General features: G+C 28.0%; 1 protein-coding gene across 3 annotated transcripts in view; it reads left to right on the top strand.

Moving 5' to 3' along the window:
• Window positions 1-14,316: 14,316 nt before the first annotated feature.
• LOC129952620 (diuretic hormone receptor) overlaps window positions 14,317-25,893 on the top strand; it is a 122,566-nt gene continuing 110,989 nt past the window's right edge. For all 3 annotated transcript variants that reach the window (XM_056065336.1, XM_056065335.1, XM_056065337.1), the window contains exon 1: window positions 14,317-14,493. In XM_056065336.1, the coding sequence (XP_055921311.1) occupies window positions 14,491-14,493 (3 nt within the window). In that variant the 5' untranslated portion in view covers window positions 14,317-14,490. The remainder of the gene's footprint in view (window positions 14,494-25,893) is intronic.

Below are 25,893 nucleotides of genomic sequence, written 5' to 3'. Positions count from 1 at the left end.
GTTATTGCAAATTCAATTCATCATATAGCCATTGATGGGAATATCCATTTCTATCATTATTTAAAAAAGGTATCTAACGACCAAAATATTTTTTATGATTTTCGAAAAGCTAATTATGACGGTATGGTTGATTATCTTTTGTCTTTTTCGTGGGATAACGTTTTTTGTTCATCTGAATTAGATAGCGTGTATTCTTGTTTTTTAAGTGTTTTGATGGGGGCAGTTGACGAATTTGTACCTAAAAAGCTTTCTTAAAATAATACTTGCCCTATCTGGTATAATAAAAGGTTGACCAATCTGAAAAACAGGAAAAATAAGGCATACAAATTGTATAAATCTGACAAAAATAATTCTGAACTGCGTTTAAACTATCTAAATTGTCAACGAGAATTCGATTGTCTCAATAAATTCTTATATCGTAATTACTTGTTTTCTGTCGAAAGTGACCTCAAATTAAATACCAAGCGTTTTTGGAATTTCATAAACTCAAAGCGTAAATCTAGTGGATTTCCTAGTAGTATGAAGTATCAGGATACAATCACAAGTGATATACCTACAATTTGTAATTTATTTGCTGACTATTTCCAATCAGTTTACTCTTCAGATACTCCCCCTATCCAGAGGTTACCTTATATAAGTAGAGTTGTCAATATCGGTTCTTTAGTTTTTAGTCCATTTGAAATTAAAGAGGTTTTATCTAAATTGGATATTAATAAGAGTGAAGGACCTGATGGGATTCCTGCTATTTTGTTAAGGAAATGTTGAATTGCATTAGCTCAACCACTTTCGTGGATTTTTAATCTTTCATTAGCCAAAGGGCTATTCTTGGATTGCTGGAAGGTTTCTTATTTATCACCAATTTTTAAATCGGGCTCAAAACAGGATATCACCAATTATAGACCCATATGTAAAATTTCTTGTATTCCAAAAGTATTTAAAAAACTTGTCTGTAATAAGTTGACTGAGCTATTTCATAATCATATTTCAATTTTTCAACATGGGTTTGTAGCAGGGAAATCAACGGCAACAAACTTAGCATTATTAAGCAATAACATCATAACAAATATGGAAAATGGTTTCCAAACTGATGTTATTTTTACTGATTTTGCTAAGGCATTTGACAGAGTCAACCACCAAATCTTGTTAAATAAATTAACTTCTCTAGGTATTAACTCTTTTCTATTAAAATGGGTTGAGCCATATTTAGCTGGTAGAGTTCAAATAGTAAAAGTTGGTAATTCGCTCTCAAAATTTGTTTCTGTTCCATCTGGTGTTCCGCAAGGAAGCCATTTGGGTCCATTACTTTTTTTGTTATTTGTAAACGATATACCTGATCTATTTCAAAATTCAAACTGCCTTCTTTTCGCAGATGACCTCAAACTATACCGTAAGATTTCTTGTCAAACTGATTGTTTTCTTCTTTTGGAAGATCTGTCGAAGCTTGACAATTGGTGTAAGCAAAATCACCTTCTCTTAAATGTTTCCAAGTGTCAATTTTTGTCGTGTTTCCGAAATTCTAATCCTATAGTGTTTGACTATAATATCAACTACACAAATTTAGAACGTGTAACTAGGAAGAAAGATCTAGGGGTAATTCTAGATACAAACCTTTCTTTTTTACCGCATTATGATTTTATTATAAACAAAGCAAATCAAATGCTTGGTTTTCTTAAAAGAAACACAAAAGAATTCTCAGATTCATATACTTTAAAATCCCTTTACAATTCTCTAGTAAGATCAGTTCTTGAATATTGTAGCATTGTTTGGAACCCTTATTATAATAATTCAATTGACAGAATTGAAAAAGTTCAAAAGAATTTTACAAGATATGCGTTTTATAAGCTTAATTGGCGGATTGCAAGGCCTTCTTATTATAGTAGGTGTTTATTGTTTGGTATGCATTCTCTTTATGATCGTCGGGTTTATTTTTCAGTTATGTTTATGAGAGATATAGTTACATTTCATATAATTTGCCCTCCTTTATTAACATTAGTAAATTGTGTTAACGTACCCTCTAGAACTACACGCTATCGGTTTCAATTTTATGAGCAGTTTCATCGCACAAATTATGGCCGTAATGAACCAATCGCGCGTTGCACTAGAGAAGTGAATTTAATTTGCAATAGCATTGATTTTAATATTGATGTTTCGAGAGATTTATTTAAAAAATATTTGTTAAATAATATTAAACTGTAATTTCCTAATAAATTTAAAGAATTGATCTTTTTTTTTCATAAACTTTTATTTATTAATTGTAAAATTACGAATAATAATGTATAACTTATAGTAATATTTATTTAATTTATTTATTTATATAAGCATACAGCCCCCAACAATTGTATTATTTAGTATCTAGTCTATAAAGATTGTAATCTGATTGATGAAATAAAACTAAAACTAAAACTAAGGAAATGACAGTTGAATTTTTCTAACAAAAATTATTAAGTATAAAAAAATATTATTCAAGGTTAAAATGAGATTGAAGGCAATATCTGAAGGAATATTATCAATATATTCGAGTCGAAAATACATTTTTTTAGCTTTTAGTTGACATTTGTTAGGTTTTTGTTTTTAGTAAAATAAAACGTCCCTTTGAATGTCATTAAAAAATAACCAGTTGTCAAAAACGTTATTCCTTGATGAACAATTAAAGATATTATTTTCTTGGAAACAAAATTCATTTGAAGCCGATATATATTTGCCTTCATCTGCAATATTTAATATATTGTGTTCTATTTAATTTAACCTCTATTTAAAAACTTTAAAAGCCAAACTGACTCCAAGAATATGGTATCAGATAACATCAAAAATGTTTAATCTGTCACCATATTTTGCAGACATAAGATTGTGGCATTCATTTTGCTTTGACATCAACTGACCCAATGATAACTTAGGCTCATTTGACATTTAATAAAATCATCATCATCTATAAATAACTTCATATACAATTTTAACCGCAATTATACCAGAAATTCACCTTACTACCAGCATAAATTTATGTTCAAAGGACAAAATGATTGATTTATCCATACAATACTAAGATACCTACTAATACCACTATACCAACCACCCGAACCAATGGATTTATACAAAAGACATTGAAAGGCTAAAATGCATTTAAACACGAACAGACATAAAACGGGAATTCAAAAGTATAGTGGATGCCGGATATCCTGCTGACACTAAAAGCTTATTTCATATCGACCATTACGGTATCGAGAATTGCATTTCCTTTCAATCAATCGTGTCCTTCTTTCTTTATATATATATGGCATACCATGATGGTGGCTTCCGAACCACCACTGCGTCAAAAAGTAAAAAAGGCCATTTCAGCTTTCCAGTTAGGTATAAGGTGGTATACCTATGTTGGTAGTATATAGGTTAGATATGAACCTTATATCGATCTATTGAAACGTGAAATCGAAAATTCGAGCTCTCTGTGATAGATATTTCGGCTCAGAACTCAGATACGAAAAAATCAAATGCAGAACTTTGAGTGCAATAGTCACTTCTTATTAATAGAACAGGATGTATAGTATTACAGGAATAGGCTTCAGCAATAGGTTAGGTATGCTCGCATATAGGATTCTACGGAAAAAGGACTGTTTCTGACAATGGTCGCTCTTCCAAAAATCCTATATTGCGTTCTACTTCAGCTTTCACCTAAATGTACATCGATTCCAATGGTGGTTCCATTGGATGAAATGTCAGAATTGTTTGAACAAAACAAAAATAAAATATTTCCTCCCTCTTGGTATAGAGTTGAGGTGGATTTTTCGTAGTAAGTCAACTTGAAGAATATTCGGCGTCATGGGTATAGACTTTTCTTATATTCTTTTATATTGCTTGATGGAAACTTTTTGGTTTGAACTTTGAAAAGTATTTTACGAGTTTATAACTAGCAACGTAACGTATGTTATGATACTTGTAGAAATCAACTTTTAGACGAACGCTTGGTCATGGTCATTGTGTCTTAACTCTTTTAGTTTTTTTTCTTATATTTTTTCGAACATTATAAGTACGTAAACTTTGTACAAGTTTTATTACAGATAATTCAAAGAACTTCTGTGACATATTCCCAGATGATGATTTCAGCATCATAAAATGGCAAAAACAAAGATGTTTTCGCTGTTGAATATGTTTTATAAGTCATTCCGGGTTTTAAGTGACAATGAATTGAGGAACAAAACTAAACTATAACTATAACTATAAATTATATTAAGAAAATTTAAAAGCTCGATAAAAGTTAAATTATGCTACTTAGTGGCGAAAGTTGTCATGTTTTATCTCAAAAGTTTTGAAAATTATTAATATTTACAACTTAACATTTATGATATGTCTTGATGTTTTTATTTATTATATCTCACAGAGCTATGGCCACAGAGTAATAAACGCTAAACACAAGAAACTTAGAGTTGGTACTAAATAATTTTACGGATATAAATAAATATATATTGGGATGAGAAAAAGCACTGAAATAAAATGAAAAGCTACTAATTTCAATATAATAAATAACACAGAGCTTCAATCAATTTATGTATATTTTTATCTTCCCAGAGGAAGTTATTGTAATCGGTCCGATTTGTTGAATTGAAAATTTGTACAGTTTTTAGAAGTTTCAAGGTCTCTAGAGTCATAACAAAAGATTTTTAGAGAGATATCTGTGGGTGCGTGTTAAGTACGTCCATACGTTCACGAAGTTTTTTTTTGTCGTCCAAAGCTCAAGAACCAGTAGAGATATTGACTTCAAATAAATTTTGTTATATAGATAATAATGCAGAAATATGCAGGAAAGACGTTCAACAAAATTTAGTAAGTGTTTTTTTCTAAAGCAATTTAAAAAAAAAGTTAAACATTTTGGATAACCGAAAATATCTCACGAACCAATAACGCAAAAGACTCGGTAGGGAAAAAATCCAAACAAAAATATTTGTCATCTAGAATATTTAACGAACGAAAAATGATTTTATCTCTTAATAAATTTTGTGCAACGAAACGAAGAATAACATTTTTGATATCTGGTAAAATGTTGAGGAATCAAATTGATTTTTTTTTATTAAAAATAAAAATTAAAAAAAAACATAACTAAAAGTAAAAATTGATTTTCGACTCAAATATCTTTTCAAAATTTAATATTATGGCTTTAAACTATTTTTTTCTTATAAAAAATATTGTTTTTAACAATCAGTAAAATTTTGAGAACAATTAAATTCACAACAAAAAATAAAAACCTTAAAAAAAATGCTAAAAGTTCGTAAAAATTGATTATCGACTCAAATATATTTTTAAAAATTTGAGATATTGGCTTCAAATAAGTTTTATTTTATAAAAAATATTGTTTTCAACATTCAGTAAAATCTTGACAAAAATCTATTTGACAGTTTTTTTAACAAAAAATAAGTACCTAATACAGACAATACTAAAACTTGGTAAAAATTCACTTTCGCCTTAAATATATTTTTAAAAATTTAAAATATTGGCTTCAAACTAATTTAATCTCACAGAAAATATTGTTTTCAGTAACACTCAGTTTTTTCATAAAAAAAAATTAGTTTACAAAAAATAGTACCTACGAAAATTTGATAAAATATTTATGTTGCATTATCCATATTTCGTGAGCAATAGAAGATATATTCACTTCAAATTAATGTCATTTATCTAATTTTTATTTGTTTATATATGAAATAAAAGCTTTTAAGAAATGCTACCGAAATTAGAAAAAATTGGTTACGACTAAAAAATTTCTTTTCTTTTCTTTTTGAACTAATTAACGCTGTAAGGGAGAACCAGCCAGACAACCGCACCATTTTTTTTCAATTAATCATAACTACATTTTTCCAATCCCATATCGACCAATCCTTCTAATTAAAGTAGTTTTTTAAAGTAAAAACGAACCCCATTACTGAAACTCAAATTTTTACCAAGTTTGTAGCTTTTTTTAGTCGAAATCAAATTTCTACCAATTTTTGTAGCTTTTCTTAAATTTTTACAAATTGGATGAAGGAATTAATTTGAAAGACATCAAGTACCGAACATCAAATTTTACCAAATTTGAGTACTATTTTTTTGTTGATGTTATTTTTTTATAAAACACGGACAATTGTATTTTTATAAAAAAAAACTACTTAATATCGAAACCAATATTTCCTGTGAAATAAAAGAAGTTTGAAGACAATATTTGAATTTTTGATAGCTATTTGAGTCGAAAGTAAATTTTTGCCAAGTTTAAATATTGTTTATTTTAAAGGTTTTCATTTTTTTTGTGAAAACAACCGCCAATTCGAATTTTCTCAATTTTTTTCTGAATTTTGAAAATAATATTTCATTTAACTTTAAATTAGTTCAAAGCCATTTCCAATTTCAAATTTTTGAAAAAATATTCGTGTCGAAAATCAATTTTTACCAACTTCCATTAATTTTTTGATTAGATTTTTAATTTTTTGTAACAAAAACTGTCAATTTGATTTTTTTCAAAATTTTGCTAAATTTTAAAAGCGTTATTTTTTGTTGCACAAAATTGTTTTGGAGATGAAATCATTTTTTATTCGTACATTTTTCGACGTGACAATTTTAATTTCTCCGTTTTTTCAATTTATAAAAAAAAAAACCTAAGTTAGATTTTTTTCCAAAAATGTACTAGTTTGATATCTCGTTACAAAAAATAATATAAAATTTTATTCAAGTCTCTAGCGGCATTTGTTCGTGAGATATCTAGGGTTAGCCAAAATTTTGAACTTTTTTTAAACGCTTTGGAAAAAAACTGCTCACGCAATTTTCTTGAGAGCTCTTTCTGCATTATTATCTGTATAAAAAAACGCGCAGACATCTTTCTTAACATCTTTTATTTCGACTCTAGAGACCTTGAAACATCGAGAAATGTCAAAATTTTCAATTTGACAAATCGGACCGATTACAATAACTTCCTAAGAGGAGTTAAAAATCGTAGAACTTGACGTAGTTATTTTATGAATTTTTTCAATTGGGTACCTACTCAAAAATCTCTTTCATCTTTCAAACTATTTCATCTTATAACAAATACCTTTTTTAACATTTGGTTAAATTTTAAGCAAAATTGTTTTTTCATAAAAAATTAAAATCTACAACAAAATATGTGCATATATCATATGTATATGATAAGATAGAAAATGTTGTTGGTAGTTTTTAAATTTTGTAGAATAATTTAAAAGACAACTTGTTTAACAAAACACGAAAACCTTCAAACAAGACAAATCGACAGACGGAATGGGAAGTTAGCAATGTGGGTCGCATCCCAGCCTCTTTTTAACTGTCATTTTTAAAGTGTTACTTTTTAATTTTATATTAAAACAAAAACAGTCGACAACTTTGTTTTTGCGTAAAAAACTTCTCAATAATTTTTGATGGCCATGTTTGACAAACTTTGTAAGTTCTCACAATGCCTACATTCAAACTGTCCATCTATACGAGTACTACCTTTGAAAAACTATATTTACTAACAAAGCATTGACTTTAAACAACATTGTTTCTATAAAATATTACTTGGCTCTTTTCTAGCAATATTTTTGTGTTCTTTTTGACTTATCCACTGAAATTTCAAAGTGAAGTTAGAGTAACCAGGTATAAACAAAAATCTAATTCAAAAGGGTGCAAACGATATAAATTACAACACCTTTTCGTACCGTTTACAGACAAGTTTATTTAACTCACCTTATAGGTAGGTAAGTAAGGTAGGTAGGTGTATCGTTAATCGTTAAGATTCATTGATTCGTGAAAATTGTGTTTTCCTTGGAGCAATGCAAAATGAAAATTGCCTTTTGCTTTCTCGAGGCAGAGCGCAGAGAATTCATTCCACGATACTCTCTATTCCAATTTATTTACTTCTTTTCTTTTGATTTTTCAAGGAAAAGGGAAATTAAAATAAGAAAAAATATATGTATCTTCCTTCAATTCGCGTGATGATGAAGGAAATTGAAATCTAATTTCGGAAACGAATGGTGTGCGATTTAATTTTTGGAAGAATTTATATTAAGGTAAATCTTTTCTTTAAATTCTTCAAGTTGAGAATTTATCATGACGTTGTTGGTTTTGATAAAATTAAAGTCCTTGGAAAAAATTCAACCAAACCTTAAATTCAAAAAATTGTCTACAGGTTACGTGAGGAAAAACTTTAAAAGAAGCACTCGATTAAATCCAGAAAACTCTGTTATGATGCCATTGGTGTGTTTTGTGGTTCTTTTTTAAAACCTTCTATAGTTTGGGTAAATATTCATGTATGTTAAAAAAAAAAAAAACAAGACTTAAACTATATAATGGACCCGCACATAATAGGAATTTCTTGGTTACCTATGGAGGTACAGGAATATCCTAGTTGCATTAACATTTACCTAATTGATTTTGTGCAAGTTGAGCTCTTTTGTGTGTGCGGTAAAAAGGACAAGAGTTTAAGGTTCTATTATTATTATTTTTTTGTCTTCAAAAGAGAGAGAGAGAGAAAGATCAGAGGAGTTTTGAGATGGATTTTATTATAAAGGTTGAAGGTTCTGTGAAAAATAAGAAAAGATTCATAAAATATAATAGACCATGGTATTATTATATGTTCTTTCTTGCATCTTTATGAAAAGAAAATTAAATTTCAAAAGATTGGAACAACAGACAGTAATGCTTTGAACTATAGAGTTAAAACATAGCTGCGTCACTGAGGTTCTACACTACAATGTGTAAGAAGTTTATATAGACAGTGAAAAGGTTAAGATTTTATGGTTCTTAAGCCAAGCAAGAAAGTTTATGCAGTTAATGGTTGATGGTTTCACATAGTAGTTTAACAATGGAACAAAACAACAGCGAATTTGAGTATTTATAAATCTTAAAGCTTTAAATTTGTAGCCTATGGGGTTAAGTTAGCGATCCATTTTCAAGCCAATTATTGAGGATATCTTATGGAAGAGAGCATTTGATTTTCATCATATATTGTACTAAAAATAATCGTAAATACGTTTTTCGAGGTCCATAGCTCAAGAACCAGAAGAGATATGGACTTCAAAAAAATTTTGTTATACACATAATAATGCAGAAAGGGCTCTTAAGAAACTTCGTGGGTACTTTTTTTTTACCATAAAGCAGTTTAAATAAAAGGTGAAAATGTTGGTTAACCCTAAATTTCCCACGAACTAATAACTCTAGAAACTTGAACTAAATTATATATCATGTAAACATATATATTCTTGGAAAAAATCCAATTAACGTTTTTTTATAAATCAAAAAAACTGAAAAAAAATTTGTCACAACGAAAATTTTACGAATAAAAACGATTTCATCTCTAAAAAATTTTGTGCAGTAAAAAAAAAAACGTTTTTAAAATTTGGTAAAATTTTTAGAAAAATTGAATTGAAATTTTTTTTAATAAAAAATAAAAACCTAAAAATAACATTACCCAAAGTTGGTAAAAATTGAATTTCGACTCAAATAGCTTTTCAAAAATTAAAAATATTGTCTTCAAACTTTTTTTATTTTACAGAAAATATTGTTTTCGATATTCAATAATTTTTTATTATAAAAGAAAACAACAACAGTCCGTATTTTCATAAAAAAATAAAATCAACAAGAAAGAGAACGCAAATTTGGTAAAAATTGATGTTCGGTTCTTGATATCTCTCAAAATAATTTAACTCATCCAATATATAAATATTTAAGAAATGCTTAGTAAAAGTCTGTTTTCGACTAAAAATCTACTTAAGAAAACTAGATTTTCAAACTAAACTATTTCTTTATATGAAAAATATTATTGGTAATTTTAAAATTTTTAAGAACCCTACAAACTTTTAAGCAATACAAATCGACAGACGGGATGGGAAGTTATCAGTGTAGGTAGCATCCCAGCCGATTTTTTCCTGAGATATTTTAGTGGAAAACCAATTTCTATCAATTAGCATCTTTTGAAGCTTAATACTCCTTGTACAAAAAATACTGATTTAGTTTTGCTAAGAATATTACTTCATGTTAAATAAAATATTTTTTTATAGAACGAAATAATTTTGACATCAATAACTTCATATATTCTAGGTATTCGAGTTGAAAATCAGTTCTTACATTTTGATTTTATTTAAATAAAAAACTGGCAATTTGATTTTCTAAAAATTTTACCAAATTTAAAAAAAAAAAACTGTATTTTCTGAGATAAAACTAGTTTGAAGCCAATATTTTTTTTATATTTCCGAGATATTCGAGTCGTAAATCAATTTCCACCAACTCTAAGCGAAATTTTGTAGGTATTTTGTTGTAAAAATGGAAATTTTAGAAAAATCAAAGTGACGTTGATTTTCCTAAAATTTTCAGATGTCAAAAACATAATGCATGATATAATTTTGAAGCTAATTACATTTTTTGTTAGCAACATAGTTTTATTTGACTCTTAAAAAAGTCGTATGTTGCATTTTTTTCGAATATATAACAGTTTTGTATTACGAACGAAATCGAGAGATATTTAGGATAAACCAAATTAAACACTTTTAACTTGCGACACATAGCAACTTTATGGCAAGTATTGCATTTTTCAAAAATTCGTACTGGAGATTTTAATCAAATATTACAATACGATGATAAAGAAGCTGAAAAAGTGATTCCCCCTATTCCGTCAGTTTGTCTGCTTGTCTGCCTACACGCGCCTACAGCCCGAACCATTGGGTCGATTGACATACAATTTTATTGGTCAAAAATAGAAAATTCGAAATTTCGGAAACAGTAGATTATTAATTTTGAAAATTGAAATTTTCACGTTTCAAAGTCCCTAGAGTCGAAATAATAGATTTTTAGAAAGATGTCTGTGCGTGCGTGTTAACGTATGCACGAATGTCCGTACGTTCGCGACGTTTTATGTCGTTCATAGCTCAAGAACTAGCAGATATATCGACTTCAAATACATTTTGTTATAAAGATAATAAGGCAGAAAGATGCAGAAAGGACTCTCAAACAAATTGCGTGGTTGTTTTTTTTTAGCAGTATAAAAATAGGTGAACATTTTGGTAAACCCTAAATATTTCACTAACCAATAACGGTAGAGTATTTAACTAAATTTTATGTTATAAATTGTAACGTGAATCAAAAAAAACTGAAAAAAAAATTGTCACCTAGAAAAATTTAAGAACAAAAAACAATTTTGTGCAACGGAGAATAAAAGTTTTGAGAAAAATTGAATTTACAGGTTTTTTTTAATTAAAAACATAAAAACATTACTCAAAGTTGGTAAAAATTGACTTTCGACTTAAATATCTTTTTAAAACTTAAAGATATTGATTTTAAACTAATTTAATCTTATGAGAAATATTGTTTTCAGCATTCAGTTATATTTTCAGAAAAATCGAACTGAAAATTTCTTAACAAAAAAAAGAAGGCTGGGATGCAACCTACACTGATAACTTCCCATCCCGTCTGTCGATTTGTCTTTTTTTTGCGTACTATTTTTTGTATGTTTTAATTTATTGAATATTGAAAATAATATTTTTTGTGAAGTAAAATAAGTTTGAACCAATATTTTTAATTTTTTTAAAAGCTCGAAAGTAAATTTTTACCAAGTTTTAGTATTGTCTTCTTTTTAGGTTTTTATTTTTTTGTAAAAAAAAACTGTCAATTCGATTGTTCTCACAATTTTATCGAATGTTGGAAACAAACTTTCTTATAAGATAAAATTAGTTTTAAGCCAATGTCTCAAAGTTTTGAAAAGATATTTACACAATTTTTGCAAATTTTTGTTAATTTTTAAAAGAAAAAACTGTCCATTCGATTTTTCGTAAATTAAACAGAATGCTGAAAACAAAATATTTTGAAAGAAAAAAGTACTTTACAGCCAATATCTCAAAGTTTTGAAAAGATATTTGAGTCGAAAAAAAATGTTTACCAACTTTTTTTAATTTTTTGATTAGGTTTTATTTTTTGTCAAAAAACTGTCAAATTGATTTTTCGAAATTTTTTTCCGAATGTTGAAAATAATATTTCTTATAAGTTAAAATTAAATGGGAGCCATAAAGTTTTGAAAAGATATTTGAGTCGAAAATAAATTTTTACCAAGATTTAGTATTTTTGTTCAAATTTTTCAAAAACTTAAGATTATGGCTTCCAACTAATTATATCTTATAATATATATTGTTTCCAATATTCGGAAAAATTTTGAGAAAAATCGCTTTGACAGTTTTTTTACCAAAAATAAAAACCTAAACAAAAAAATAATAAAAGTTGGTAAAAATTGATTTCCGACTCAAATATCTTTTCAAAACTCTTTGATTATTGCTTCCAACTAATTTTATTTTATAAAATATTATTTTTAGCACTCAGTAATTTTTATTTTTTTTATAAAAAGGTAACACTCAGTTTTTTTCATAAAAATTAAAATCTACAAAAAAAAATTTAAAAATTGATGTTCGGTTCTCGATATCTGGTGAATTAATTTAATTTAATTCATCCAATTTGTATTTGTTCATATTAGAATTAAAGCTTTTAAGAAGTAAAATTGGTAATACTTGGTTTTTGAATAAAAATTTCGCTAACCAAAATTGATATTGAAATGAAACTCTTTTATCATATGCAAAATATTGTTGGTGATTTTAAAATTTTTCAGAATAATTTAACTGGTAATTTTTTTAACAAAACACTGAAACTTACAAATCTTTTAAAGGAAAGACAAATCGACAGACGGTATGGGAAGTTATGAGTGTGGGTCCCATCCCATTATAATAATAATAATTAAATTATTTTATTTATTTATTACAAAATTATTACCTGAATTATTACTATCAAAATTCTATACACAAATTAATATACTAGTTCTGCAGAAAGATATCATACAAAAATATCAAATCATTGTATGTCAACCGTGCGGTAAACCAAATGTAACTGTTAATACGAAAATAAGGAATATCTATCTACCAAGGCTTATTCGCTTAAATAAATGGCTTTACGTTGTTGAAGACAATTTCTATTTTTAAACAGATTCTTTGTATTCAAGAGCAAGTTGGTAAAACAAAGTCGTGTACTTTATATTTAGATTGCTTTTGTTAAAAACTATCGACTGAATTTAGTTTGAAGTAATTTTTGTATTTTTTGATGTTGTCATCTGAAAAACAAAATGTATATAAATTCAATTCCAGTGACGGTTCTTAAGATATGGTCAAATAAAAATTGTATTTAATTATAGCAGCAATATTTTATTTAAGCACAGACGTAAAAAACCAATAAAATTTGATAATTTTGTTTACTTATTTATGTCAGTTTATATCTTTTGACTGAAAATAAACACAAAATCAATTTCTGTCTTAAGCATTTTATATCCATACAAAAATAAAAAAGTGCCAACAAAATTACAAATTAAATTTTGTTTGACGAATTTCAATAATAATTGCTCAATTGCATTGTTTATAAATATAAAAGCAAATATTTAGAATTTTTTCCTTTAAACTGATATTTAAATTCGTTTTCTTTTCAACTTCAAAGTTTTCAGTACATATATTAAAAATAATGTTTTAATAAAAACCTTTGTGATATTTTTAGTTATATTTTTCATTAATTTTGTTTAACTACTTTTAAGAACAATTTAAGCAGCAACATTCTATTTGAGCACATTTCACCTTATTTTGATCTGAATTTTACATTCACTTTAAATTCATCTAATTTTGTATACCCATTAATATTGAATTTAATTATCTGAATAGTAATTTTTATCTGTAATAATATGTAAAATTTAACCATAAGCGACACTTCAAAGTTAAAAAATCTCCCACGCATTTCGAAGCATCTCTATAAATAGCAACAATTTGCATTAAATTCCCTCATTAAAGTCATAATCAAAATAAACTTATGCATTATTGATTTGCCCAAAAACAATAATATTGAATAATTCAACAGGTTGCAGTTGTTTTTTTTGAATTCAACAAAATCCAAAGCATGCGCTTTGCCTTGTCTGCTTTGCAGACGAATTGAGTTAAATTTTCTTATAGAACGAACACTTGCAAAGTTCAATTTCATTTCGTTCCAAATCTAACTCAAACTTTCGTTCGTTGGGGTTGAGTTTTCTATGGAATAACAAGACATCAAATTTTCATTCACACCAAACGTTGGGCGCCATCGTGAGAAATGTTTTCATTTAAAATCAGTTTATAACGGTCGTCTCAAACAAACGGATGGTTTAACGGTAAAATTGTGTGTGCACCCGTATTTGATCAAAAATTGTGATTTACTGTTTTTTTTTGTGATAAGAGTTCGTGTACATATTAAATTAAAATATTTTAAAATATATATTAAAAAGTTGTAATAAATTAAATTTTCCAACATAGTTTTAAAGTGGAAAAATCCCTGATTAAAAAATTTAAATAAATTAGTGAAAATAGTGTTGTAAGGTTAATTTAATTTAAAAAAATCTAACTCTATGGATAAACGTAAAAAAGTCGTAAAATGAACTCCAAGGATTACTAAGACGAAATTCTTGCTGTCCTCATTCCATCTGAATCGCCATCTTCTCCAGAACAAATGGTTCGAAATACTTGATTGTTTTTTTTCTTTTTTCTTTTTTCTTCATCCCTAGAAAATACTTTTTGTTTGTTTTTATTTTACATCTTCCAGGCAAATTGCTACCCATGATTAGATTAGCTAATGATGATGTTGATTATAGCCCCATTGAATATTCAGCGTGACCACTCGGTTTCGGTTTACCGCAAAAGCCACCTTGTGTATAATGCCTTCAAGTAATTTTTCATTTAATCATAATGAGCTGTGTTCCGTATTGTACAATGCATACACAGTAACGGTAGGTAGTGAATTAAGCCCGATAGCAATAGAGGCAGCATCTCAACTCGGAGTCTCTCATTCTTTTGTATTATTTTTGTCATTTTCTTTTTCTTTTATTCTTCGTCTTCGTTTTGTTTGTTTAATCAAAATAAATACAAAATGAGAAATTGAAATGGAAATTTTGTTGCGGTTGGACTTTAACGTCCGCATGGATGTCAATGTCTTGGGGAATGCAAAATTAGACGTCTCTTTTTTTTGTTTAAAGGACATCATTGTCATCAGGGTCAGGTATAAAAAGTACAAAATTCAAACCTAATTATTTTGTTATTTCATTTTCAATCTTGAGTTGTCCTTTTTTGTTTACTAAGTTATTCAGTCTTTTTCTTTTCACAACAACCAAAATAAAAACCAAAGGATGAACATTTCGCAGAAAAAGTTTTAATATGGTCAAAGTCTTTTGGAAACTTTTATTTTTGTTTTGCCTTTTTAACTTTTGACATTTCAGCTTATAAATATATTAGAAATTCAATTTGTATACCTATACAAGATTTTTGTTTTAACTTTTTTCTTCTCATTTCATTGAAATTATTATACGGTACATTTATACCTACAGAGCTACGAGTATTTAATAAATTTGTAATTATAGAAGCTTGAAATAATAATATAATATTTATGAGTTAGTGGGTGCAATTAATTGTCTTGGGAACTATATTACATAGACGTGGTATTGAATAAATTTTAATTGAAATTCATGGAATCTTAATGGAAGAAGTTCTTCAAAGTGTGAAATAAAATGCTTTGTTAAAAGTTTAATGAGGAAATTTCGGGGTTTTTAACGGTAAATAGGTATCACCATAATCAGAGAACAACATCTGTCTATATATAGTGGAAGGAATTGAATTTCGTAGGACAAGAAAAATTATCGACTTTATTTTTGGGGGGTTGAGTAATATTTTAATGACATGCGAAAACTTTTCCTTAATTATAATAATTCGAAAAACAAATATACCTACAAACCTCCATACCATATTTTAGAAATAATATCGATTTTACTGGGAAAATAAATAATTAAAATATCTCAAAAAAATGAAATCATTTTTCGTAAAGTTTTACCAAACAAGAAAAGTGTGTTGTTATTTGTATCATTTTAGTAATTAAAAGTGGTTTGATGGTTGTAATAGTTTGAAATGAGGAAAGTATTGTCTCTTCATTTATTATTTATATACCCACTTAAATTTTAGTTCTCTTAATGCAATTTGAAACTTCTTGATTGTTTTAAAACCTTCTTTCGAGCTCAGACGAAACACACTTAGGCTGATGTTGTCCAGTCAAAGTTGAACATAACTTCCGGGTTTTTATTTCCAATTTGTGATTTTATTTTGTATTTGCTCAAAGTTGACGTTTTCAACTTCAGATTTCCAACTCAAAAGGTTATGAACTTTAGGGTTTTAAAACTTCTGAACAAAATTCAAGTTAAAGAGCAAAGTTGAGAATGGACATAGATCAATTCGTGTTTGTGCCACGTCAAAGTTTGTCACGGGTACTACCGCTTGGGAGCAATTGACTAATCCTATAAGAGTGATTCTCGAATTAGCCGTTTGGATTCTATAGATTCTATCCATCCCTGATATTGTTCGCAAACTGGAATGAAAACTACAAAACGGGATGAAAAGAATAATTTTTCAAAACAAATGTCCCCCAAATTCTATAATAGTAAGAAAATTGTTCAATTACTTTAAAATGTACATTCAAATAAAATAAATTTTCCTTTGGAAAGCTCTTCCCTTTGAAGTGAACATTAAAGTTTGAAACGAAAAATTGATGTTTTCCAAACTGTTCACTCTACATCAAACTTTCGATTGGCTCCTTTAATGTCAAAATAAACAATCAAATTTTGGAAACACAAAACGAAGTAAGAAATTATAAACATTTTGGAAACACTATGCATTTTTATTCAAAAATAATATTTAATAAAAAATTAAGGGAATAAAAAGGAAATTCAACTTGTGTTTCTAATCTAGCAAAATAAGTAATTAACGCTTAAGTTGCTCAACTTGGGAGTTTACCTCAAGTTTCGCAATAGTGGAAGAAATCGCCATCAGTGAAATAAATTTGATGTTTAATAAATATTTGTTTAACTATTTTGATAAATTTATTGAATTTTATTTTGCGTTTCAAATTAAAATATTAAATAATAATTGGATGTAGTTAGAACAGAAGTTAATAATGTCCTTCTAATAACAATTGCGTTTTTGCCAACCGATAGTAGAGATATCTTTCAAAAATAAGTTTTTATTTTATAACAAACTAAAAAAAAAAAATTGGAACTTAAAGTTTTTTAAATAAATTTCTGTACGGTTAGAATAACTTTGAAACATTCAAATTATGTTCTTAAAAGAACTATAGAATAAAATATTTTAAACTTCGCATAGGAAGTTATTGTAATGGGTCCGATTTTTCAAATGGAAAATGTTTACATTTCTCGTCGTTTCAGAGTCCCTAGAGTCGAAAAAAAAGATTTTTTACGTACGTTCGTTCGTTTTTACGTTCAAGACGTTTTTTTCGTCGTCCATAGATCAAGAACCAGAAGAGATATCGACTCCAAATAAATTTTGTTATACAGATAATAAGGTTGAAAGATGCATAAAGGGCTATCAAGAAAATTGCGTGGGTGGTTTTTTTAATATAGTAGTTTAAAAAAAGGTGAACATTTTAATTACTCCTAAATATCTCATTAACCAAAACTACTAGAGACTTAAATTAAAGTTAATATAATATATTGTAACGTGGTACCAATCAAGCATACTTTTTTTTTTAAAAAATCTTATTAACAGTTTTTTTTAATAAATCAAAAAAACTGAAAAAAAATTTGTCACCTCTAAAATTTTACGAATACAAAATGATTTTTTCTCTTCAAAACAATTTTGTGCAACGAAAAATAACGCTTTTAATATCTAGTTGGATTTGAGAAAAATTGAATTGACAGTTTTTTAAAAAATAATAAAAACCTAAAAAAAACATTAGTCAAAGTTAGTAAAAATTGAAATTCGACTTAAATATCTTTTCAAAAATTTTATATCATAGCTTCCAACTAATTTTTACTTATAGCAAATATTGTTTACAACATTCCGAAAAAATTTGGGAAAAAGCGAAAAAGTTTTTTTTACAAAAAATAAAAACCTTAACAAGAAAAATAATAAAAGTTGGTTTGTTTTCGACTCAAATATATTTTCAAAACTTTGAGATATTGGATTTAACCAACTTTTATCTTTTAAAAAAATATTGTTTTAAACATTCAGTAAAATTTTGAGAAAAATCGAATTGACAGATGTTTTACAAGAAACTGAAAACCAAATAAAATTTAACAAAACTTATTAAAAATTGAATTCGACACTAACGTCTGTTCAAAAATTTGGGATTATGGCTTCGAACTAATTTTCATTTATAAAAAAAACATTGTTGTCAACATTCGGACAAATTTTGAGAAAAATCAAATTGCCATTTTTTTTACAAAAAAAAATAAAAAGCTAACAAAAAATTAATAAAAGTTGGTAAAAACTGATTTTCGACTCAAATATCTTTTCAAAACTTTGAGATATTGGCTCCAAACTACTTTTTTCTTTTAAAACTTTTGTTGTCAACATTCAGTCAAGTTTTGAGAAAAATCTAATTAACAGTTTTTTACACAAAATAAAAACCAGAAAAAAATACTAAATCTTATTAAAACTTTATTTTCGTCTCAAATAGCTTTTCAAAAATTCAAAATATTGTCTTCAAACTTTTTTATTTCATAGAAAATATTGTTTTCGATAGTTTCAGTAGTTTTTTTTATAAAAATCCAACAGTTTTTTGATAAGAAAAGAAAATCTAGTACCTACGTAAATTTGGTAAAATTTGATGTTCGGTTCTTGATATCTTTCAAATTAATATCATTCATCCAATTTTTAAAATTTGACAAAATTTAACAAAATTAGATTTTAAAACTAAACTATTTCATAATATGAAACATTGTTGGTAATTAAGAATAATTCAACTGACAACTTTCTTTATCCGACACGAAAACATACAAATGGGAAGTTATCAGTGTGTGGGAATTTTAAAAGAAATCTTTGGGACCAGACAAAATAGTAATGGTTTTCTATCGAAATATTCTAATTACTTGAAAAGACAAATATTTAAACTCCTCTTTTTTGTAAATAATTAATAACAAAAGACTTGTTCAGCTTTTAAAAATCTAAACATTTTAATACCACACAAATTAGTTTTTTTCATTATTTGAGATCTTGTCTGCTAAGTTCAAACTTATTTCAACGGAAATTTCAATAACTTGAAAATAGTGCAAACTATAAATTTTCAGTTTGTGTAATAAATAAGCTAATATTTCCAATTTTTTTAAACCAACAAAGTAAGAGTCACGGAATTTAGGTATTACAACATCAGTTTTATAAGACTGAAGTTTTTTTTAATTTTTAGGTAGTGCTTTTATCAATAACCTTTTAAATGAGTAGATGAATGTATTCATTATTTTAAGAAAAATAAACTTCTTGGTATTTAGCTACTCTTTTACAATTCAAAACAAATATTCTTTTTGGAGACAATTAGTTTTTACATGAAAAAAATATTTCGCAATATAAAAAAACAAAAAATTAAGTCCAATAATGTCTTCAGAAAAAATATATTGCACCCTGATTTTCCCAACCGCTTTTCCCCAGATCTTTAAATTATGCGGACAAAATTCGTCATCTTATTTATTAAAAATTTAAAAAAAAAACCTAAACAAAATTTGGTTTATTAAAAACAAATGTTTTTTTATCCCCTCCCCTTCCACTTGACATTTTTCTTTCATCCAAAATCAAACATGACATTACGATAGTAGAAGTGTCAAAAAAATGGGTTCACGATTCCTTCCGTCTGTCTCTCTGCTCTCGCTTCTACGACCCAAACCTTTTGGTCGATTGAGTTAAAATTTGAAAATTAAGGTTGATTGCAGGTTCGTGTTTTTTTTTTAAGTTTTTAAAAATAAATGAAAGTAGACCCCATACAAGTTTTTGAGTCAAAAATCGAAAATTTAATTTTTTCTCAACAAAATTTTACGGATAGATGTTTATAAAATTTGTCCTTATATGTTTTTCTTAACTTGACTTTAATCAATACAAAAACATATTCTTCTCCAGAAGGTTACCCTCATAGAACCGTTATTATGTGTTTACACATTTCATCAGAAACATGAACCGATTTCAATAATTATTTGTATGCATTAGCTCTCATATCGTCTAAATAAAATTTCTAATGATTTTCAAAAAAAAAAAATATTAAACATATTTTTGAGAAGTTAAATAGCATTTAAATTTGAAAAGGCAAACTTATTTTGCAGACATATTTTTGAATATTAATTTATAGGTAGGATTTGGTACAGGATTAAGTTCGTGCGATCCAGTCGTGCATTTTATTTTGTCTAATTTTCCTGAAATAGTATAATTTATAATTCTTTTAAATTGAATATTCACAATATCATTTTCTTGTTTAACAATTTTAAACTGCTCTTGCAATACAATTTTATCTCTTACCAATAATTTATTTAATAAACATACAAAATTTGATTCCCCTTTTTGTTAGTTATAAATATATTAAATATTTCAAAGTCAAAATTAGAAAAAGCAGAAATAGATAATCCATAAAATAAACATAATTAGTGCGATTTTTTGTTTGGCAAAAATGTTAAAAAAGGACAATCAAAATTAAATCTTCTAACCCGCTTTAAACGATAAAAACATTGTAATTCCATTTTAAATCACTCCCTCTCTTTGATTAGAAAACAGCAAAATGACCAAATATGCAAATTACGGGACACCCTTTCCCAAGAAAAAAGATCCCTCTTAAATCAACTGCTTTAGCTCCTTTCTTTTTTCTTGGAAAACTTTCTTATACGAGCACAAATACCAAAAAATATAACAAACCCCTTGTTTCTTTGAATGATGATGAATTCATATGCAAATAATATTGAATTGAGCAATAAAAAAAAGCAATTTGCTTTAACTTATTTAAATTTATGTCGAGGATAACATTTCAAAACAAAACTCTTTGTCGAATGAAATTTAGTGTCTCTCCATCATCATCGCCACAAACTCCACCTAAATTAAGGATTTTGAAATAATTTTTCAAAGGAAACCATCAGTGGAAATGAAAAACTTCCACATTTTTAATTTTAATTTCAGATTTGTTTAACTCAAAGCAAAAGCATACACATGAGTACCTACTCGTATAGAGGTGTATCAGGATCTGCATACTGCCTTATATAAAGATAATTGAAAATAAGGACATTATTATCTTGACATTTTTTTAATGGAGCTTTCACAACCACGCCATCATATGGTGGGTTAAGTATCCAATTTAATTTAATTTCTTTATGATTCCAAACGCAGAGTATATTAAAATAAAAGAACTTTAAATAAAATTAAAACATTATCAGCTTTAAAAATAAACTTAATAAAATCATCAAAGAGAGAAAATTAAATGCAATTGCTTCAAGTCGATTTTAATTAAAACATAAATATTTTGACTTATGTCAATAGTTACCAAATTGTAAAATGTACTGTTGATTTTTTTTAATAACCTGGATTAACTTTTTCACGTCTATACTCAAAACAATTATTCACATATAAACAAATGATGTGTACACATTTGTATCTACGACAACATTTCCACTGAAATGCCTGGACACACGCAAAAGGACTATTTTTAGAATGACATTGCCATAAGTACGAGGGAGTTGAATTCTTTTTGTATGTTGTATTAGTGACTGGCTGTGTGACAGAATAAACTTAGGATGAAATAGTGAAATTGATACACAGTATACACGACACCTATAAATTAGGTCCTCTTCAAATAGAATTACAAATTTTAAGGCACAGTGACAGGAGCGAGGCGCGACATAAACATTAGTGAATACGGTGATAGAAAGTGAAGTTTTTTTTGTAAAAGATTACCTAGCTACTCATCACGTCATTTTAATCACATTATAACACAGAGGCATATGTGAGTTATGTAAGCTGTTGGTCCTTGAAACTATACAGGACTAGCTTGGCCATATTTTTAACACTAAAATAAAACAAATTTTATGGTGCAATAGGTCGTAAAGAATCTGACGTCCTAACAAACTCGATGCAGTTATGAAGGGAACCTACAATTTTATGGAGAATCCAAATGAAATGTACAATAGTCAAGCGGATGTTTCACTGGAAATAACTTCGATGTTGCGTAGGTGGGGGATTCACTTCCATAATCAAATCATCAGAGGATTTGCAAATGGTCACGAATTTTGACATTTCGTATATGAATTTGTATGTACGATGCTTTGATTAGGAACATTGAGTCTGGTATTACTGAAATGTTTTGGGTGAAATTAATGCGAGGAAATGACTATCTATCGGCATCCTTAGGCAGGACGTTATAAATATCACTTGCTTTTTTTAAGGTATGAATGAACAGTTGACATTTTACTGTTGCTTTTAATTCTTCCGAGATAGTTTTCAATAAACTCGGGCACATTTGATATTTTATGAATAAAACTGAAATCAATTCTTAAATATGGATATTGACTCGTGTGGAAAGAAAAAAAAAACAGTTTAAACGAGAGGTAGTTTTTAAGTAACTTTTTTTAAAGAATAAATAATGCATTTTTCTTCGTTATTTAATAGTGACTAAAAGCTCACAAAAATTCCCAATTAGCATACAAATTTATCAAGGTTTTTTTCCAAAAAATGTATGACTTTAGTCTGTAATTTTTGAACGCTAAATCCTTTAAACATTGTTGCATCTTGACTTTTGTAGATTATGAGAATCACAAAAAAATAACTCGAGATTTTAATCAAACATGATATTACGATATTAAAGAAGTTGAAAAAAGAAGGCCCACTGATTTCGTCCGTCTGTCTCTCATCACCATTTCAGCCAAACTACTTTGTGGATTGAGTTCAATCTTATAAGTAAAGGTTTTCTGCAAATTTGCGCTAAGCAATTTTTAAGGATTTTTTTTAAGACTAAAAATCCTAAGTTTTTTTGTCAAAAATCGAAAACTCGAATTTTATTAAGTTTTCTCTCATTTGTGTTCTCTTAACTTTCGTCTTTCGAAACGAAAATTATATTTTTGAATTGCTCCAGAAGGGTTTTGAAAATTTAATATTTCGAAAAAAGGTTATCAATTCTTGCGAAAACCAAATATAAAACATATATAAATAAGCTCTTAATAACTGCATGACAATTTTCAAAAAAAAAAATTAATAAATAAACGTTTTTATGATCAATTAAATGGAATTAAAATTTCTTAAGGCAAACTTAATATGTAGGTACATATTTAAATTTTAATATTTCAGTAATTATTTTAAACAACATCAATGGAAACATAACAGTATTTATTAAAAGGACCTGCAATAACTTCTAAAGAAAATTTGTAATAGGGTGTACATAGGCGTATACGTACTTTTTATTTAATTTTACTTGCGACATATAGGAACTAGGTATATGGCAAGTTTTGCATTCGTAAACAATTTCGAACTCAAGATTTTAATCAAACATGATATTATGATGGTAGAGAAGTCGAAAAAAGTGGGTCCCGCGATTCCGTTCGCCTGTCATGTCTATGTGTCCAGTCTTCTACAATCTAAAGCATGGGGTCGATTAAGTTCAAACTTGGAAGGTAAGGTTTTGCGCACATTTGCGTTAGGCGTTTTTTCGAAAATTCTAATTTTCTCAAAAACAAAACGATAGATTTTTTTAATTTTCCCTAAAATTTTATTTTTTAACTTGGCTTCTTTAATTAAGAAAAACATATAGGATACCGCCTATAGAACGTTTTTTTTTTTTTAAATTTCTCAGCAACTTATGAAACGATTTCAATAATTTTTTTCTTCAAAATTCTATATCTCAAAAACAATTCAACTTTTGTTAACGAAATTCAAATGCAAAGCGTATATTTACAATCACTAAACAACTGCATAACGAAAATATTTTTAGAACAAAACTGAAAAATTTTAAATATGAAAAATTAATTAAAAAAACCGCTCTAAGATTTTCGAAAAAAAAAAATTTAAATCAAGGGTTTTTTGATTTATAAAATGGAATTTAAAATTTTCAAGAAAACTTATTTTTCAGGTAAAATTTTGAATCTTAAATTATTTTACTTGTATTGAAATTAACCACATCCCATATCTCACCATATCAAATCCTGTGCATGAGCCCAACAATGCACTTTATTTTGACAAAATGTTGATAACATTCCTATCTTGTATCGTATTATACGTATTTTTATCACAATAACCAATAATGGCCGATGGCGCCACTGCATCGGATTAACGAAAATGATATGTTTAATCAACAGTCTTTTTTATAGTGTCTATCAAGAAATAATATCTTGGTACCTTCGTATTTTAGTTTATTTAATTAAAATATTGTTCTTTAAGAATAAGGTTGTTTCACACATATTTTACTTACCTCCGACTATATAAAAGAATAAATACTAAGTACAAGTTAAAGAAACGGGAAAGAAAGAGTAAATGTATTTTCTATTAGAATCATTTGTTCAACGTATAAACATTATACCTTAATAGATATTACGTACAACCTCTACAACTACTGCTTACGTGTCACTTTGTACCTAAAATCCATTGTAGTAGGAACCTTCTACCTACCAATAACATTCCTTCATAATCATCATAAATGTGTTTTTATCTATCTAAAGGGTGATTTTTTTGAGGTTAGGATTTTCATGCATTAGTATTTGACAGATCACGCGGGATTTCAGACACGGTGTCAAAGAGAAAGATGCTCAGTATGCTTTGACATTTCATCATGAATAGACTTACTAACGAGCAACGCTTGCAAATCATTGAATTTTATTACCAAAATCAGTGTTCGGTTCGAAATGTGTTTCGCGCTTTACATCCGATTTATGGTCTACATAATCGACCAAGTAAGCAAACAATTAATGCGATTGTGACCAAGTTTCGCACTCAGTTTACTTTATTGGACATTAAACCAACCACACGAATGCGTACAGTGCGTACAGAAGAGAATATTGCGTCTGTTTCTGAGAGTGTTGCTGAAGACCGTGAAATGTCGATTCGTCGCCGTTCGCAGCAATTGGGTTTGTGTTATTCGACCACATGGAAGATTTTACGCAAAGATCTTGGTGTAAAACCGTATAAAATACAGCTCGTGCAAGAACTGAAGCCGAACGATCTGCCACAACGTCGAATTTTCAGTGAATGGGCCCTAGAAAAGTTGGCAGAAAATCCGCTTTTTTATCGACAAATTTTGTTCAGCGATGAGGCTCATTTCTGGTTGAATGGCTACGTAAATAATCAAATTTGCCGCATTGTTTGCACTGTTTGGTGTGCTTTGTACGCTGGTGGAATCATTGGACCGTATTTTTCAAAGATGCTGTTGGACGCAACGTTACGGTGAATGGCGATCGATATCGTTCAATGCTAACAAACTTTTTGTTGCCAAAAATGGAAGAACTGAACTGGTTGACATGTGGTTTTAACAAGATGGCGCTACATGCCACACAGCTCGCGATTCTATGGCAATTTTGAGGGAAAACTTCGGAGAACAATTCATCTCAAGGAATGGACCCGTAAGTTGGCCACCAAGATCATGCGATTTGACGCCTTTAGACTATTTTTTGTGGAGTTACGTCAAGTCTAAAGTCTACACAAATAAGCCAGCAACTATTCCAGCTTTGGAAGACAACATTTCCGAAGAAATTCGGGCTATTCCGGCCGAAATGCTCGAAAAAGTTACCCAAAATTGGGCTTTCCGAATGGACCACCTAAGATGCAGCCGCAGTCAACATTTAAATGAAATTATCTTCAAAAAGTAAATGTCATGGACCAATCTAACGTTTCAAATAAAGAATCGATGAGATTTTGCAAATTGTATGCGTTTTTTTTTTTTTAAAGTTCTCAAGCTCTTAAAAAATCACCGTTTGATCTGCATAAAGCTGAGCACGCCAATGAACTATTCTTTATCCGTATTAGACACCTACCTAACTGCACAACCAATAGGCAATCGCTTTAGAATTTAAACATACATGTTCTGTCTTTTTCTTATCTTTAGATAATTTATTTTCCATCCTGGTTCTTCCAA

The sequence above is a fragment of the Eupeodes corollae genome, chromosome 3, assembly GCF_945859685.1.
Source record: "Eupeodes corollae chromosome 3, idEupCoro1.1, whole genome shotgun sequence".
NCBI classification, from domain to species: Eukaryota; Metazoa; Arthropoda; class Insecta; order Diptera; family Syrphidae; genus Eupeodes; species Eupeodes corollae.
The sequence above is the reverse complement of the archived record's forward strand: the minus strand, read 5'-3'. Positions and strand labels throughout refer to the sequence as shown.